At 41.0% G+C, this 18,258-nt stretch overlaps 1 protein-coding gene across 1 annotated transcript; it reads right to left on the minus strand.

Annotated features, from left to right (window-relative positions):
* Positions 1-909: 909 nt before the first annotated feature.
* On the minus strand, positions 910-12,926 carry rtbdn (retbindin). Its single transcript, XM_086288403.1, has 6 exons — positions 12,672-12,926; positions 11,611-11,772; positions 11,392-11,491; positions 10,465-10,593; positions 9,531-9,627; positions 910-2,313 (listed from the first exon to the last, which is right to left on the minus strand). The coding sequence occupies exons 2-6, from the start codon at positions 11,768-11,770 to the stop codon at positions 1,966-1,968; spliced, it is 834 nt and encodes a 277-aa protein (XP_086144529.1). The 5' UTR covers positions 11,771-11,772; positions 12,672-12,926; the 3' UTR covers positions 910-1,965.
* Between the last annotated feature and the right edge of the window lie 5,332 nt (positions 12,927-18,258).

An 18,258-nucleotide genomic window follows, 5' to 3' on the forward strand; every position in this document is an offset into this window, starting at 1 on the left:
ACACTTTTCTAAAAGGCGCTGTGGATGCAGATACAGTGGGGCAAAAAAGTATTTAGTCAGCCACCGATTGTGCAAGTTCCCCCACTTAAAATGATGACAGAGGTCAGTAATGTACACCAGAGGTACAATTCAGCTGTGAGAGACAGAATGTGAAAAAAAAAAAAAATCCATGAATCCACATGGTAGGATTTGTAAAGAATTTAATCGTAAATCAGGGTGGAAAATAAGTATTTGGTCAATAACAAAAATACAACTCAATACTTTGTAACATAACCTTTGTTGGCAATAACAGAGGTCAAACGTTTACTATAGGTCTTTACCAGGTTTGCACACACAGTAGCTGGTATTTTGGCCCATTCCTCCATGCAGATCTTCTCGAGAGCAGTGATGCTTTGGGGCTGTCGCCGAGCAACACGGACTTTCAACTCCCGCCACAGATTTTCTATGGGGTTGAGGTCTGGAGACTGGCTAGGCCACTCCAGGACTTTCAAATGCTTCTTACGGAGCCACTCCTTTGTTGCCCGGGCGGTGTGTTTTGGATCATTGTCATTTTTTTTTTCACATTCTGTCTCTCACAGTTGAAGTGTACCTCTGGTGCAAATTACTAATAATAATAATAATAATAATAATACATTTTATTTAAATAGCGCCTTTCAAAGCACCCAAGGACACTGTACAACAGATAAAAACTGGAAATATACACAATGATAAAAATAGAAGATAAAATTACTGACCTCTGTCATCATTTTAAGTGGGGGAACTTGCACAATCGGTGGCTGACTAAATACTTTTTTTGCCCCACTGTACCTGCTGTTACCAGAAAGCATGTATGAAATCTCACCTACTATATAAAGTAAACTAAAAGAAAAAAGGGAGAGAAACCACAAAAAAGGCACGTGAAACATCGGGAATGTTTAGAAATGTTTTTATTGAGAATGAAAAGAAAAGCACAGAAACACCCATTTCAGCAAGCTTATGGTAAATCAAACAAATTAGTTCTCCCTTTTTGTTTTCTTATAAAACATTTACATCTAACAGTTCCCAACTGTAGAAACACATGGCCTACTTATAAAACACCCACAGTACATCAGTGATACATGACCGAACTACCGGAGCAACCTTATCTGGCACGGATGCGGCCCCTGCTGATTTACTCCGATGTTGTTTCTGAATACTAAACCTTCCCCTCAGGTATTAGGCGCTGTTGTTCTCATACCAGAACACTTGCTTTCAGGTCAGTTAACTGTGTTGGAAAAATCTCAGATACATTCAAAATTATGATTAAAACTTTTGACGTTCTCCACTATCATAAACTCCATGACAAGCAGACTGCACATTATGGAATCACAGGACTAATTAATGCATTTAACAAGTGACTAAAGCACAAATCAAAGCCAGCTAGTAGACAGTTGAGATACGGTAAGTAGCGGGATGGTGATATATTGTTTTCAACATTGTCATGAAATGTAGTACTTTGGGTTTGACATGTTTGACTCATGCAGAAGTGCTAATACTGCAGGACTTTTACCATGTGACCACATGTTACACTGAGCCATAAAAGCAAATTCCCACTAAAGATGCTCTTGATAGCTGGCAATAAAAACATTTTGCAGCCATCATTGGATGTCTTAAGTGTATTTGTTATTGAGCCCTTTCAAAATATTGAGACTACTCAGCTTTGAGTAGTCTTCTTAAATTCATTTGAAAAAATTTTCTTGGTGTTTCGTTTAATCCTGGCTGTTCAAAGAATCGATCGGGTGTTCATAAGCTTGTCACTTAAATCAGATTATCAGATCATTTTTGTAAATCAAAGAAGTTATGCCTGCGATTTGAAGATAGTAATGAGAGCTTAAATTTGTATGGTTTAGTTTAGTTAGAGGAGAAAGGATATAACTCCCTTTCAAGGGATTGATTTTTGTATATGACGATCTAGAGGATTATCACTAAGAATACATGTATCACCATCTACAAACCGCTGCCACTCCCCTCCACGTCTTCCACTTCCACCGAGCGCTTACGCAGCACGGAGTTTCCCATTCTGGGCTGCACGGGCAGCTTGGCCTGGCAAGGGGCCCGGTACTGAGGCAAGCCGGTCTTGGTGGTATCCAGCTCCTCCGGGTCGTCTTGCTGGGCTCTGAGAGCGGCGATCACGTCCTTGTCCGAGGGGCTGAGAGTCAGGCAGCCGCAGGGACGAACGCCTTCGACATCCACTCCGATTTCTCCGGCCTCTCCAACCTCCTCCGGCTCATCCTCGACCGTCATGAAGGCATCACCCCACAGGCTTTCGCAGAGATCTCTGCCGTGCTGGTACATCTGTAGGTGTGCAGAACACAAAATTTATGCAGATTATTTTTCTCTGCCATCCACAGAGATACAACCTTGACTTTTAGTGCCAGCATTCAGAATTCAGCTTTAATACCAAATATTAGAAAACAAAAAGCAAGTGTTTTATTACATCTTTATCATTTCTGCTGGTACCCTCACACAAACCACAGAGAAGCTTTATACTGCCTCTCTGCACTCACCTCCAACAGAACTGAGGTTTCATCCTGTTAAAAGGGAGTTTTTACTTCCCACTTTTGCTAATTGTTTGCTCATTTGATTGTTGGGGTTTTTCCCTTTACATCTGTAGGTTCTTTACCTTACAATAGAAAGCTCCTTGAGGCAACTGCTGTGATGTAGCACTACATAAATGGTAGGCACAAAAAGTCGGTACCTTACAGTTACAAGACTGAAAACACCCATGTGGACGTGCAGACCTTTTAATTAAAAAAATAAAATAAAATAATGAAAAGGGGAAAATGTTAACTAGATACCACCGCAAAGCATAAGGCGATTATTTTTTTCTATTCACAGTTTTCTGTAATGTTTAAATATTCAGATTCAGCACAATCTACTAATGCCCAGATTTGCATAAATTTCCATAACAGAAATCTGAACACTGGGTAGAGCTGGCTTCAGAGTTAGCGGTTCTTCATTTTGCTGGCACATTACACAAAGTTTTTCTTTTTCTTTTTTTTCCCCACTGATGGGATTTTGTACATTTTTTTTTGATGTAAATCAGAGGAACAAGGCGAAAAATCATTTGTTCTGCATGGTTTTAAGATTAAAAGAGTCTGATTTATAGAATAAATTAAACCCTTCAGCATACAAACAGTGCTTTAAAAAAAGATCTACAAAAATATATATTTTACTTTTTTAAAAAAAAAGGAAACTATTATTAGAAGGCAAAAATACGAAATGACAGACAACCTCCTTTTGAATAAATTAAATTATGTATTTCTTGTATTATATGTAATGTTTTATTTAATTTGATTAAAGCATTTAAAGACTAGCTTGAATAAAATCCTAGGGGAAAATGTAACATTTAACTCTTTAACATGTATTATATTTGAAGCCTCTACATCATCAGTGTGACTTTTAAATTGCACAAAATTCCAGGTATAACAAACATGATACAATTAAAATTAAATAATGCAAATTTATGTTTTTTGGTTGTTCTTTTTTTAATTTGTCAGAAGGTTCAATAAACACTCCCACTTTAAAAAAAAAAAAAAAAAACGATTCTGGCAATTATTTCAGGGTTCAGACTTTACAGGGTTAAACAAACATCCAAATGTGCATTTTTGGACACATTTTCTTAAAAACAATCTCACGTGTCTCGTATACAAAAATGCACCAGCACATTTAAAAGCAAAATGTTTTTTGCCTTAATGCAACTAACAGTTTCAGCTGCTATTAAATACATGTATCGAAGTAAAACCTACAACTTACCACTGAACAGTAGTGTACAAGTATTACCATAGTAACTGTTACAGTCATGCTCAGTATTTAAAAGTGAAGCTATGAATCCTTCATCTTGCCCAGGTATGCTTGGAAAGGAAAGCTGTGTATTCTCTTACACAGCTTTTTGCTTTTCCTCCTAATTTTGTAATTATATGTCAGACCTGCAGAATTATGTTACTCTTAACTCTTTCCCCCCTAAAAAAAACGACCTCCCCATGTGCCCTTAATGATGACATTTGACACCTCAATATATGCCAAGAAACATGAATTGACGACCAAAGGTGAGCTTTAAAAGCAGAAATCGCTAACGTCTGATACACACCCATTTTTTCCTGAAAGCAGGCCTGAAATGTGATAAAAGATGCTCGGTTCAGAAAAGAATAACAAAGGTTAACTGTTGTTCAAATAAAACAGAATATATTGCAAACACAGCATTTCATATGTAGCCCAGCAGCACAGCAGCGATCGTGGCTCAATAGTTGGGTGTTCGTCATGTAATTGGAAGGTTGCCGGTTCGAGCCCCGGCTTGGACAGTCTCGGTCGTTGTGTCCTTAGGTAAGACACTTCACCTACCGCCTACTGGTGTTGGCCAGAGGGGCCGATGGCGCGATATGGCAGCCTCGCTTCTGTCAGTCTGCCCCAGAGCAGCTGTGGCTACAACTGTAGCTTGCCTCCACCAGTGTATGAATGTGAGAGTGAATGAATAATGGGATTGTAAAGCGCTTTGAGGGTCCCGAAAAGCGCTATATAAATGCAATCCATTATTATTATTAACGAGCAAGCAAAATTTCAGATTCTGGGATTTAATCTTGCAAAAGATGTATGATAAAGGGCATATGTTACACTATTTATGTGAAAGTGTAAAATCCATTAACTGAAGCATTATTGTTACACGCTGCTGCTGTGTAACATTAGCATTTATTGACTTTTCCATCTCAGAGCAGCACTGGCCTTGAACAAAGCACCTGTTCCAGGTGTAAGAGGGGAGCTGCAGGCGCCGGGCAGCTGCTCTCACAGGCTGCTTTTGTCTGCCTCTCCTGCCTCCCTTCACCTACACCAGCCTTGAAAGACACGACCTTGAAAAGCTCGCACTTGTATCTGAAAGAATTCATCTCGGTGCCACCTTTGCAGTCCCCGACAAGCCGCGCAGAGCAGAATCTGAAAAGTTTGCTGGCAGCACCTTTTGTGTCTCCGTCTGACAGAAAATTCATTACAGCACTCTCTGTCTTTATAAAGTTATACTCTGAGGGGAAAGTCTAGTTACTGCTGACATTAGCACCAGAGTTTCTGGGGCGTGAAAAGAGGGGGGGAAAAAAAGGAAAAAGGCGCTCCTCTTCTAATAAGACACAAATACGGATTAAAGGGGGGATACTGCACAAGTAACACCAAATCACAATTCAACATTTAAGCCGTTTAGCTGTAAATGGTTTATGCCTACAAGCTTAGAAATAGTTAGGAAAGCAAATTAGCAAAGTTTCAGTTGCGCGCACACACACACACACACACACACACACACACACTCGCTTTTCTGTGTTTAAGCTCTCGATCTCTCTCCCCAGTGACAGCCTCATAACCAGTCATTAAGATGTGCTGCCAAGTAACCATCACCTACTCTTGTACCCCTCCCACCTCCACCGCCCCTTGCTTTTTGCTGCACTCACTGTTTGTACATCTCTCCCCTGTTTCTCTGTAGCACACCCCCACCCAAACGTCTGCTTCCTTTCATCCTCCTGTCTGTTGGGGGATTAAGACTGAGTCACGCAGAGTGCTCAGAGAAGAAGAAAAAAAAAAGTAATATGTTTACCGTGTTGGAAGGACAAACAGGATGATGGCTATTTCTCGCCACTACAAGCTCTCTGTCTGACACTTAGGTCTTATCGCAGCAACCCTATAACACATACAAAGGTATACACACACACACACACACACACACACACACACACACACACATACACACACACACACACACACACACACACACACACACACTTCCACTATTCCTCAGGCGGACGTGGTTTGCTGCCAAAGCTAATTCAGTATGAGCACGAGTGGCTTTAGATGACATGGTGTGATCAAATAAGTGAGATACAGAAATTTCCTGGGGCTCTGCGCTGTCCTCTTCGCCCTTATTTAATTCTGCCCTTCACCATCCGAAACCGAACACATTACACCTGATGTGCAAAAAAAGAAAAAAAAAAAAAAAAAAGCAACAGAAGAAATTATTTTAGCTTTCAGTCATGATCAGAATGAGTTTTTTGACTAAACCAATAAAAACTAATCTCAGTATATGAATGACTGAAGAAATGAAATTTGGAATAATACTATTAGAATCTGTGATCAAATTATTCATAACATAGTACAATGACAGTTGTAATGTCCATTATTTGAAAGGATGGTGCTTTTAAATCAGGGATGTCAAACTCATTTTACAATGTGAGCCACTTTGATCTTAAGAGGGCCGGACCAGTGAGAAACTCGCCTTTCTGTCTGTGTAAATAAGTTTCACTGGACATATCTAACATGAGAAGAAAAGTGCACAAAGAAGAGCAGTTTCAACACTACATCTCACGTTTTTGTGTGTCATAAAGAAATGCTGCTGTAGCAATTTAAGAAATCTGTTAGCATGACTTTTTGGGCTGAAATTGTAAGAAATACGGGGTAAAATTACACAAAAGGGTCTTGTAGCTCATTGGACAGAATTTTCTGTAATTTAAGAAAATACCCGCCCCCTTTTCTTGCAAGTAACTGTTTATCTATTGGTTAATACTTTGGTGCAGTATGAGGTCTTCATCATTCGAAAAACTATGAAAATACTGTTTCCAAACATTTTCCAAAACCGTCCAGTGGGGCAAACTGGTGTCTTTACCAGATTTTGGCTCTCGGGCCTTATTTTTGACACTCCTGCTTTAGATCTAAGCTGCTAAATGACAATACGATAATTTGAATTAATGACATCATGACAAATGTGGATGATTGGAAGAAGAAGCGACAAAGAATTACATTTGTTTTTAAGGCTGACTTAGCATTACTGTATTGTACTTAATTACTTTAGGTAGACTTAAGAATGGGAACACAGGTTAGATGGAGCCATGAGACAGGCAGATAAAATGATGATGGAAACACCACCACTTTTATAGAAAAGCAACTATGATGAACAACAACTAAATTCCTCAAACAACACGTCATTTTCCCTTTGTTTTTAGATGAAAAATCTGAGCCAGGGTTGATTCTTATTTTTCAATGACAGAACACTAGACCAGAAGAAAAAAAAAATCCTAACTGCTGTGTAGGTTTGTGGTTTCTCGTTTTCCAATTTTTCAGGGCCACAAACTTACAAAGCAATGCAGTGAATGGAAGATGCAATATTTCTGCTATTACTAAATGGCTATTATTCAGCTTTTTTGGCCATGTTCACATAAGAACCTTGTATGAATATTGCAAAATAAAGTATTACTACTATTTAATTATACAGGTAATTTAATAGGACACAGGTCCAGCTAAATTTGCTACCATTTCTTCCCTTTTATCCAAGCTAAGCTTCTACTGGTATCTTTGAAATCTATAGCATTTCCCCCCAATCCCTACAAACCATTAGTTCACTATATCTTATCGACAGATGCTGTTGTTGTTGTTCAAGCACAGACGTTCTGTGCTGTTCTTTGTAGACATAACCTCATTCCCACTGCATCAGGAGCAGGGAAAAAAAAAGTGTCTAATGCTGAGATAAATCAGACCTTGGCTGGCAAATAATGTAACCAATGAGTACAAAAAGAGAGTGAGACAGTGAGCGTGCCAGAGGGATTTTTGCATGCAAAGGATGTGTCTGTGGGTGCTTATGCATGCTTTTAAAAGTATCCGCTTGTCTCTATGCAAATCGACATCTACTGCTTTCAGCTTTTACAAATAATAACTGTATGGGTGTGTGTTTATCCAGCAGACACCCACGTGCACCAACATTGGGTGGAGTGGAGCTGAGAGTGTTTTAGTGTGATGTCTGAGCGGCTGCTTGTGTGCAGCAGGTCTGAGGTGAAATCTCCCATCTCTGCTGGCTGAGGAGGAAAACACAAAGTGTTACCGTTTTGACCTCCAAAAACGGGAGGCAGCCACTTGTTTGTGGCCCCTGTAAAGAGGGCTAGTTTGCTTGAATGCACTGAATGCGTACCGACGAGCTGTCTGAAACACTCTGTTTTGAGAGCTGCTTAAATTTATTGGAAGTATTTTTTGCACCATTAGTGTTGCCCTACATTAAAATGGGCCAATAAAAGCACAGAAAACACACCGTGACAGAGACACACTCAAACACTCCCCAAACGTCTCTTTTTGCTTTTACTCTCTTCTCACAAATGTGTAATTTCCAATAATCATCTAATATCCCCCAGACAGCCTTAATAGGCCTGGCGGCTGTGTGCTCATCTGTCACTGTGGTCCTCTCGCTCTCTCTCCCTGTGCTTGTTTGAGATAAATGCGAGTGAAATCAAGAGAAAGCACACTCTCGGATATATTAAGATATATGAGTGGTGTGTGGTGTATACCTACTTATTTTCTAGCAGGCTTTGCATATATTCACATCTAAATCCCCTCTGATGCACAACAGACATCCTGACATTGGAGAGTGCAGAAACAGGTAGAAGTGCTATTTTTTCCCCTTCTAAGTATAGCAAAGGCATGATATCCCTGTCTGATGTTGGGAAGCCAATCAGAGGACCCAGGAAGTATTTGCTTCTCTTCAGATAGTCAGAGAAAAAAAAAAAATCAATGGAGAACAGTCAAGTTTCACTTTAAAACAAGATGAGCTAACAGCGACAAACTCTGGCTTATGCTAAAAACTACAGTACTTTATTGTATACTCCCAACCTTCAACAAGTCACTGCAGATGACCCCACCTCCTCGAGCCTGGTTCGGCCAGAGATTTCTTCCTGTTAAAAGGGAGTTTTTCCTTCCCACTGTCTCAAAGTGCTTGCTCATAGGGGGTCGCCTGGAGTTTTCTCTGCATTACTGATGTGACTATTATTGTGTTTGGTGTTATATGTATAATTTCATTGAAATTGAATAGATGTGCAAAGTGAGAGAACAGATGTCTGATTTTCATGTGTATCAAAGGAGGAGAAGTTTGACATTGTAGAGAAGGGGAATGTGAGCCCATAAGATCCACCCACCTACTATTTAAACATTTTTATTATGAGGAGGAGCCAATCAGAAGAAAGCTTGCCTGAAAGATGTGAGAGGAGTTAAAACGACTTGTTTCTTGCAGTAGATGGACTAAGAGATTGCACCAAGGTTGAAGATGGAACAGATATTTTTCTGAATTATGAAATAGGTGAGAGTCCAAAAATAAAAATAAAAATGTGAGAGAAAAAAAAACAGGTCCCTTTATGTGTATATTTACTTCTTCAGGCACCACTGCACCATTGGACATGGTCTATAGATAGAGTGTCATTGCCTGTGAAGCGTGAGTCATTTTGCTGCTGGTCTCAGCTGCGCACACCAGCACCCGTTTGTCACTCTTTTTCAATCACCCAGCTGGCCTCTGCCCACTGAAGCAGGGCCCAGCCTTTTCACACTTCAGCCAAAATGAAATTTATTTTATTTATTGATTATTCTCTGCAAGAAAATCTAGTAGACTAATCAGTTTTATTATCCATTTTCTATTAGTTGCCATGTAACCAAAAAAACCCAGTCTAAACACAAAAATAGCTTTAGGTTCAATATATCCGGTTAACTTGTTAATCTTGCTTAAAGCCTACCTGCTGATACTGAACACAGTTTCCAGTGCAGTTCTGTCCCCTGGGGTCTCTGGCCCAGTTACGGGCACAAGTCAAATCCATCCTGCAGGCATCAAACCTGAAAGAACAAATGTGAATGTTGAAAAATGTAAATGACAAAACAAACAATTACTCTTTTATTTAAATGATTTCTCTTGAGATTTATTTTTTATTTTTTACCTGAGCTAGATAAATTTAACAAAAACCAATAAAAAAAAAAATAACATCTTAGCGACTTTCTTTCCGAGCTTAAAATGAAAAGATTTCACTTTCATGCTAAATATAAAGTTACCAGCAGCTTCTTACATAAGCTGAGTATTAAGACTGGAAATAGCGCATCGTAAGCTTGTTAATCCTTATGTTGTTTGTCTAATGTTCACAAAAATCCAGTGTGAAAGCGACAAGCGGTGTTTTAATGAGCTGTTAGACTCTAGGATCTATAAGTTTCTGGAGTATCTTTCTGAACTTATATATATTTTTCAAATGTACTTGAATAAAGCCACATTTTCTAGTGTCTGTGCTAAGCTAACAAGCTTCTAGTAGCATCATTCATCCTAAGCCAACTCTTAACAGAAAAGGCAAAAAGAATATTTTCCAAAATGTTAAGTAATTTTTAAGTATTTTTGCAGAGAGCAGCCCTTTAATTTTTTACAACACTCTTACACTTATCTTTCCAGTGTTGTCTCATTTTTTCTTTCTTTCTTTTTTTTTTTTTCTTACATAGGACCCATGAAATGAAGCTGTTTGTGTTAGGCTTTGTGTGTTTGCCACCTTCTTAAAAAATAAAAAAAATAAAACATACAGTTTTATTGGACACTCTATCTTAGCACAGTATGCTGTTGTCCAAGATAGGGATCCCTTCGCTGACAGGGGATTTAGACTTTAGTTTGTTTGGTAACGTGCTTGGCAGCCTCACCAATCACGGCAGAAGCTATGGCAGAGAGGAACAGCCTGGATGTATGAGCTGCGCTGAGGATGAGGCCAGCGAGCAGCGTCAGGGGAGCAGCGGTAAAAACACAGCACGCGCTTCAGGAAGCCTTCACACCTGGGAAGACACAAGAGGTCATGTTTGTTACTGACCAGCGAAGTCTGTATTAAACTTGGAACAGCCGGTCACAAGACAGGTCAAGAAAACAACGTTAAATAAGATGGGGAGTACGAGCAGTTGATTAGTATCATTGCTGCTGTTGATCCCTTAAGTATGTTTGCCCAGCTTTGGTTAATGCTACTTAAATGCCTCTTTCAATTTGACCTACTTGATCATGTGTTTGCTGTTGCTGTCTGTAAACTGGCAGCCTCTTTGTCTAAGGTGCCGTTTGTTATTTCAGAAAATCCATCCTTATTGGCTCCACTAACACACTAAAATTCTGTACTGACTACATGCACAGGCCCTTACTGTTAACGATAGATTATACAGAGCCAATGAAGAACTAGATCAAACACAAAGCCATTAAATGTGAAATAAGCTAATAAAAGCAAGCACTAGTGATTTTAAGCTAATATGTAGCAATAAAAACAACTATAATATTGACTTATTTTACATATTATCTCTCGGCTTAAACAGCTCATGTTCAAACTTGTCATTTCTAGTTGTATTTCTGGACACCTGATGACTTTAAATTCAGTAGTGACTCTCTTTTAGGTCAATTTTTGGTCTCCACCAGTCATTAATTGGTGGTTTTTAGCTTTTTCCTGACAACAGCAGTCTGATGAGACTGAAAATACTGATAAAAATACAAATGGATAACTGAAGCAGTAAAATATCACCATTAAGAGGCAACAACGGGCTAAAACAGCAGATGCATAAAATATTGAGGACACTAGAAGGGTGGTTAAGGCTTACTCAGGGCTGAGGGACCCACACTTGTCCCAGGGTTCATTCTGATTATTGGCAGAAGGAACATGAGAGATGTCCTGGATTTGTTCTTGTGTGCAGCAGCTATCTGTAGCAGCAACAAGAGAGAAACACATCAACGTGGGCCTGTTCTTAGATTTAATTTGAGATTTAATTTGTTCTCCAACATCTCCAAGATTTACAGACTATGAAAATGAGATCACTCACTGTCTGCATACAGAGAGCACTCCGTCAGGTGTGGCTCCGGGCTGGGCGTGGCCTTGTGTTTACCATCTTGAAGACACACCCCCTCCGAGCGGGTCCCGCCAATCAGGGCGGCCGCCAAAACCACGCAAATTAATAGCGAAGAGGATGAGGTGAGGTCCATCTCTGTAGATACAAACACATGAACAAGAGTGTTCAGCATAGAAAAAAAACAACACACACACACACACACAGTCCCGAATCATTACAAAAACAGAACTAAATGGTTTGCACTACGTCAAATAATAATAACAATAATAACTGAAAGGTTTGCTAGAGGGGTGGGAATCAAACATAATGGATGCAAAAGGCTGCAATTAAATCTGTTCCATCCACCCACAGAGTCAGTCTTATGGCATACGCTGAGTTACAGAGTATAAGTGAGATACCAGCGCCGGCTGTTTAGCTCCATGTTGAGCTCTCTGTGTGGTGACCTAGTATAGACAGGGTGAGCCTAATTAGTTGGAACTAAGGCACTGTGCTGACATGGCTGACATGCGTAGTCGTTTAATCTGACAGGCTTGCGGTCGATGTGTTGCCTACATGACGCGATCAAACAAATCTGCTGAACGCGGGGACATGGCCCCGAGCAGGTGGCCCCGACTTTACGCATGAGAGAGCCGCTGAAAATATAATGTAGAAATAACCTTTTTCTCTCCTTTACAGCTTTTCAGAATTTTTTTTCTGTCGGTTATTAAGAAGGAAACAAAGCACACGTGAAGGCTTCAAAACTACAACTAAAAGTCTACGCAGATCATTTTAATGCTCCAAAAAGCTGCGAGTCAAAGATTTTAAAGCGCAGTTATGGGGAAAGGGGGGTGGGGTCGCGGGCTCATTAGTGAGTTTATAGACAGGAGAAGACAAACCCCATCTGCTACAAAATATCCATCCAACATCGCGCGAACAGGTAGGCTAAGAGGTGTGACCCTCTGTGCTCTGTGTGGATATTCTTCTTCTAAATTGTACCTCAAGATTACAAAAACCCGGTGGAGCTTAGTCTCTCCGCACATCCATGTGGGTTTTACCTGTAGGCGGGAATAAATGCGGCTCCGTCCGGATTAGTTTGGTTGTGTTCGCGGGTCTCCTCGTTGTGTTGCTGTGGCTCCAGTCACCGCCGTGCGCGCTGCTCGGTGCTTCGGTCTCCTCTTCTCGGTCTCTGCGTCTGTGTACTGGCTCTGATCTCTGCCGCCCGGGGGCCCACTGCTCGCCACTTTGTCACCGGTTTATATGAAGGACGTTTCAGTCCCGTCCAGCAGGCAACTCACCCCCTCCCTGCTCTGCCCCATTCTGGGAAGCCCTCTCTCTCTCTCTCTCTCTCTCTCTCTCTCTCTCTCTCTCTCTCTCTCCATCCCTCCCTCCGTTGCATGCGCGCACGCACACACACACAGAAAAGACCGGACTCCCTCTTTGTTAATCTCCCAATAGGATGTTTACCAAATCCTCCTTGTTATCAGCTTTCCTTCTACCCTTCCGAGTAATGCCTTTGGTTGGAAAAACGGGAGAAATGAAATGTCATGAAAACACGCGAGCGTTCAACTTAACTGCCCTTCATTTTTACAGGCTCAATCGCAGGTGGTGCTGAGTCACACCTGTCCTCCATATTCACATACACACAGTGAGGTCAGGACTTCTTTTTTTTTTTCAGATAACAGGGTCAGAGGAGGGTACAGCTGAGATTTAATACCGCATGATATGCTGAGGACAGTGAACACAAATCTCTGCGGGAACAAAACACCGTGAACTCACCGCGAAGCTGCTGCGCACTGCAAACTCAAAGGCAGAGTTTAGTGCACCTTATTTTTCTCTTGTGTTTTAGAGGATGCATGTGGGTCATTTGTGTGAAAGAAAATAAAAAAATAGGAGTCAGTGACCTTACTGGAAGTACTAGCAGAGGTTGAATTCTCCAAAAGCATGTTATCAATTTTAGATTTGCTCAAGGACTGCCTCGTAGTTTGGGTAGACAGACATGACTTATTTCTCCACCGTGTGTTTTATTGCTCCTGGCTTTTAATCTCACCTCCCCTTGGACCTGCTGTACCAACCTAATCCCTGGCTGGATGCATCTCTCTCTCTCTCTGAGTGCCCTCCCAAGGCTTTCCACCAAATAAGAGCAGATGGAGAGTGTCTTGTGGCCTAGATACATCAGCCTAAAACCAAGACTGTGAAACCGGTGACATGTCTTAGACATGATTGGTTTTGGCAACAAAACCGTGCAGGGACAGGAAGGGACCAGACAGACTGGCTGCCAAATAATCATACAGATTGAGCGCAGATGAAATGGTCTCGGTGGAGACTCAGCTGAGATGCGAACTGTACCGGACCCTCATTGCTGAAGGAGGCAATGAGGGTTAGCCGGGGCCCTTTTGTCCACCAGACTGTTTCATAACTGCTGAGGGTCATCACCACAGAACACTTTATTTCTGGGGGTGAGAGCGCAGTGAGTGAGACGTGGACAAACAGCTCTTCAGCTGGTAATTAGAGAGGGAATAACAATATCCTTTGTGAGGAGCTATTCAGGGAAGGGAGAGAGAGGGAGGACAGAGGCTGCTCTCCGTGTACCCTTGTTGTCGTTCTCATTTAACAGGGTTGGGTCTCTGCCTGCGCTTGAGCCTTTAGGCTGGCCCTCAGCTGGCAAAGCAGCATCACCCACCGTTGTTGACTCACTGAGTGCCAAACATTCATTTCCACCATTTAGGGCTTCTTTGATTTGATACACTGACCGATTACTCCCGGGGTGGCAGACGCTCTAAGCAGTCCTGCAGCTGCATGAAATTTTGGAAAGAGAAAGGGTGAGGGGGTTGAGAAGCTTTCTAAAAACTCTTGGTCTATGTTGTGCACAAAAGCCGTTTTTAACAGAGGGTGCTACAGTGGCCAAGGGGGCACCAGAAAGGCTGCGCTAATAGCTCAAGTAGCCGGACTGAAAATTGCATTTGTGAGTTCATGAAAACATACCCAAATAACTGGACAAAGACGTGAAGTAAACAGGAAAACGTGAGTGCAGAAATCGACAACAATCAGTGTTGCCCATCAGCCCGAGTGCATGAAAGCCAGTCAGCAAATGAGCAGAGTTGAGCTATAATTGAGGATGCACTCACAAACAGTTTTTATTAGCAGCTTGATGGCATGTGCAAAGAGCAAACAATAATTGCAATTAATATTGGCTGTGACCACCAACATCACCAGATCTCCTCAGTACACTCGCACACACCTGTGGATTAGGGCTGTCTCTTTGTGTGACTCCATGGTGCTGCTGCTGCAGACTGATCATTGCTCTCCCTGATAATCAGACTGATCCCAGGTGATACTGTGTCATCAGAACCAATAAAGCTTTTGCACAACACTGTAGCACTTGTGCAAATTTACCCAAGGCAAATAAACCAAAGCACTGAAATGCTGGCTGTGTGGGAGGTATACCATACAGATATCCACTCCTCTGTGCTTAATAGTATCTAATTGTCCTAACTGTTAACACAGTGTCCACAGAATTAATTTCAATCAATCTAAACCCGGTCACTTAAATGAAATGTTACTATAAGGGCTTTTTCCTCCCACTGTGCTGCGTCATCCCTTCTTTTAACAACACTCGAAGAGTTTTTTTCTCATTATTACTTGATATACAATTTCAGCAGCTCAACAGTTTCCCACCTCCTTTGTTGCTTTTTTCGTTTCATAATGTGCCAAATGTGCTCAGTGAGTGGCAGGTCTGGGCATATTTGGACTCTTTTTTTCGCTGTTGGAATGTCATTTGGCACCGTCTTATGAAGCAGGCAAGAGAAAAGATGTCATCTGGAGGACAGCATCTGAGTAGGATTAATGGTGCCTTCACAGATGCTCAAACGACCTGTGCCATGTGCTCCCATAACTGTCACAGATGCTGGCTTTTGAACTGTGCAATAAACGATTTTCAAAACAAATTTCAGGTTTTTGGGTGCTTAGACTTCAGTCTAACTTTAAATGAGCTCAGACCCAGAGAATCAAGAGGTTTCTGGACCTTATGTATACAATGATGTTGTATTCATATAATGGAAGTGCAACTTGTGTGCCAGTAGTTAGCCATCTGTCACTTTGTGACTACTTACCCCATAGCAGGGTTTGGTTGTCATGATGTGGAGTTGGTTCTTCCTATAGTTATCAGTGGGGTTTTAGTAAAAAAATGGCATTTGATAAATGTAAATAGACTTTAATCAATACATTTTCACTGCCTATTTATCCCATGAGTTTAAACATGTTTTTTTGTATTTTTCACAAGTGTCAGTCAAAATGTGATGTCGACAGAATTCACCACTGTCCTCTAATGTGGCGGTAACGAGCCACGTGACAACCAACCTCAGCCTACTCTCCATGTGGAAAAATAGAAGCCCCGTGGTTTATATGAAGACAACATCAGGATATCATTATGTTGTAAACATGGGGAAATCATTCAAAGCTCCTTCATTATTTAGGAAAAAATGATCTCGGGTTATATTCTCAGTGAGGCGTCGTTTATAATAATTTGAACCGTTTAAATGGTACAATGAACTGCTGCTCGGTGCTTTTTCTAACAAAAGGTCAAATTCAGTGACCTTTTAGTTGACAGAAATGTCACTGGTCAAATACCAAATTCTTGTTTTTTGTTGATTTTTTTTTTAGAAAAAAAAAATTAAGTTGCCATTTTTTGCTAACAGGACACATTTCAAATGTCACCAGGAGTCCAGTGTTTGGCAGATGGATGAAGACAGAATCACAATATGATTCATTTGTTCATTACATCAGGAGTCAAAGCACCTGTCACCTTGTGTCCTCCAAATCTTTTTCATTTATATACGTGAAATGCTTGCTGGATTGAACAGAAATCAAAAGAGAAATCTTAAAACTGGAATATATTTGATCATTTATTTAAAGTCAGTGATTCAGCACATCATTACAATAATTTTCTGTCTCACAAGAAACACTCGAGCGACCTGACATTTTACAGTTTTTACAGTCTGCTGTCACACAGGCTTGTTTTAAACTTAAAAGGCAACTTTATGATGATTTAAAAAAACAAGAAAGAAACTCATAATACAAGAACAAATTATCAGAGTTCTACTTGTTAGTCACAGAACATCGACATAGCTCTAATCATCGTTCTTTAAATGCATTTAATGGGTTGAGAAAATGCCACTGTCTTTGTTTTTTAATGTCTGAACTGTCAGACACATTCAGCCTCTAGTGGGCTGGTGGCTCGTTGTCATGAAGTAGTCCCAGTTCTCCACCCTGTGGTCACATGGCAGCAGTGCATGTGATGTATTCACGTCCATTTGTCATCACTCATTTATGATAATGACCTCAGGTTAAGGTGAAAGGCCACCTCCCAGCTTCAGAGAGGAAAGTTGAGATGAGTTGAATGAAGCACCAAAGCTGAGCCCAACCATTTCTGATCTCTTCCGGGCGTTGCTGCCGACATCATCACAGGGTGAAAGCAGTGAGTCCGGGTCTCTGATGAGGCCATCTTTAGTTGCCGTTCGGTCTCGATCTTCGTTCCTGTATTTTTTTCCCCAGGTTCATAGTCAGGGTGGTGACGGCATAAGTGGCCATGATCATCATGGTGCTCCCCACGAACTGCGATGAGGCTCCCCGTTTGGTCACAAACCTCCACCCACGCCTCTGCAGATGAGCATCTGCTGCCTCCATGGTCTGAGAGATGGGCTCCATACTGCAGCTGCTGTTCAGACACAACGAAAAGCTCCTTTAACTCCCGGGAAACAGAAGAATTCAAATCTTGGTGCTTCTGTTTCTCGGATTGGTGGACTGTCTTTCTTGCGGCAGCTCAGCACACCTGCTTACCTTCTCTCGAACATGCTTCTTTATGTACTCTACCTTGTTTGCACACGTCAAATCCTCAGAGCGAGCTCGGTGCCAGGGTACGTCAACAGCACCTGTTGAGACAGAATTAACAAGGTCTGATGCCTGCAGAGCAAGCTGTCCAGACAGGGCTCAATAACAGAACACTGAAGTCAATCAGTATGACCTTCTCTGTATTTCTGGACCAAGGACAACACAGAGCAGGGAATACAAGCTTTTATGAGCAAGATCCAGATTTGTCCAAATGTGGTGTGTTCATTAAGAAGCCATCAGTAAACAACCATCTACTCTGCACCAAATTAATCCACAAAAAGTCAATTGTGGTCTTTTAACACTTTAATGGTCATAATTTGTTGTTCTCTTGCACTCCACTTACACCCAGAACCCTGAATGATTTGTGGTTTTCTTCTTTCAGTATCGTAATCTAATTACTTTGCATAATATAATGATAAATCCCATAAACCTGATAATGGAATACGCTGGTGATGATGCAGTATAAAGGACTTCTTTTTTGCACATTACGTAACAAGTTGTTACATTTTCTCCACGCTGATACATCACGAGTATAATGGCAACATTTTTTAAATACAAATTTAAACTCTCATCTACTGTACATGGTGTAATCTGTACCATCAGTTCCAGCCCATCAAACACATTATAGTCTCCATAATCCATAATCCACACTCAGAAAGTATTGATTGCATTCAAATTTTAAGTGTTTCATGTATTCTGGAAAACACTACTGAAAAAAAATGAAAGGGACACTTTTTAATCAGAGCACAGCATCAA

The sequence above is a fragment of the Aulonocara sp. 'chitande type north' Nkhata Bay genome, linkage group LG4 (genome assembly GCF_057382095.1).
Source record: "Aulonocara sp. 'chitande type north' Nkhata Bay isolate Kocher_YH1m ecotype deep benthic linkage group LG4, A_spYH_male_GT1.1, whole genome shotgun sequence".
NCBI classification, from domain to species: domain Eukaryota; kingdom Metazoa; phylum Chordata; class Actinopteri; order Cichliformes; family Cichlidae; genus Aulonocara; species Aulonocara sp. 'chitande type north' Nkhata Bay.

Excerpts from the sequence above, each read along its gene's own strand:
- rtbdn (XM_086288403.1), bottom strand. The coding sequence starts at position 11,770 with ATGGACCTCACCTCATCCTCTTCGCTATTAATTTGCGTGGTTTTGGCG. Across the intron at positions 10,594-11,391 it reads TGTGGGTCCCTCAGCCCTGA|GTGTGAAGGCTTCCTGAAGC; the intron begins GTAAGCCTTAAC and ends GTGTCTTCCCAG. Across the intron at positions 2,314-9,530 it reads ACTGTGTTCAGTATCAGCAG|ATGTACCAGCACGGCAGAGA; the intron begins GTAGGCTTTAAG and ends GCACACCTACAG.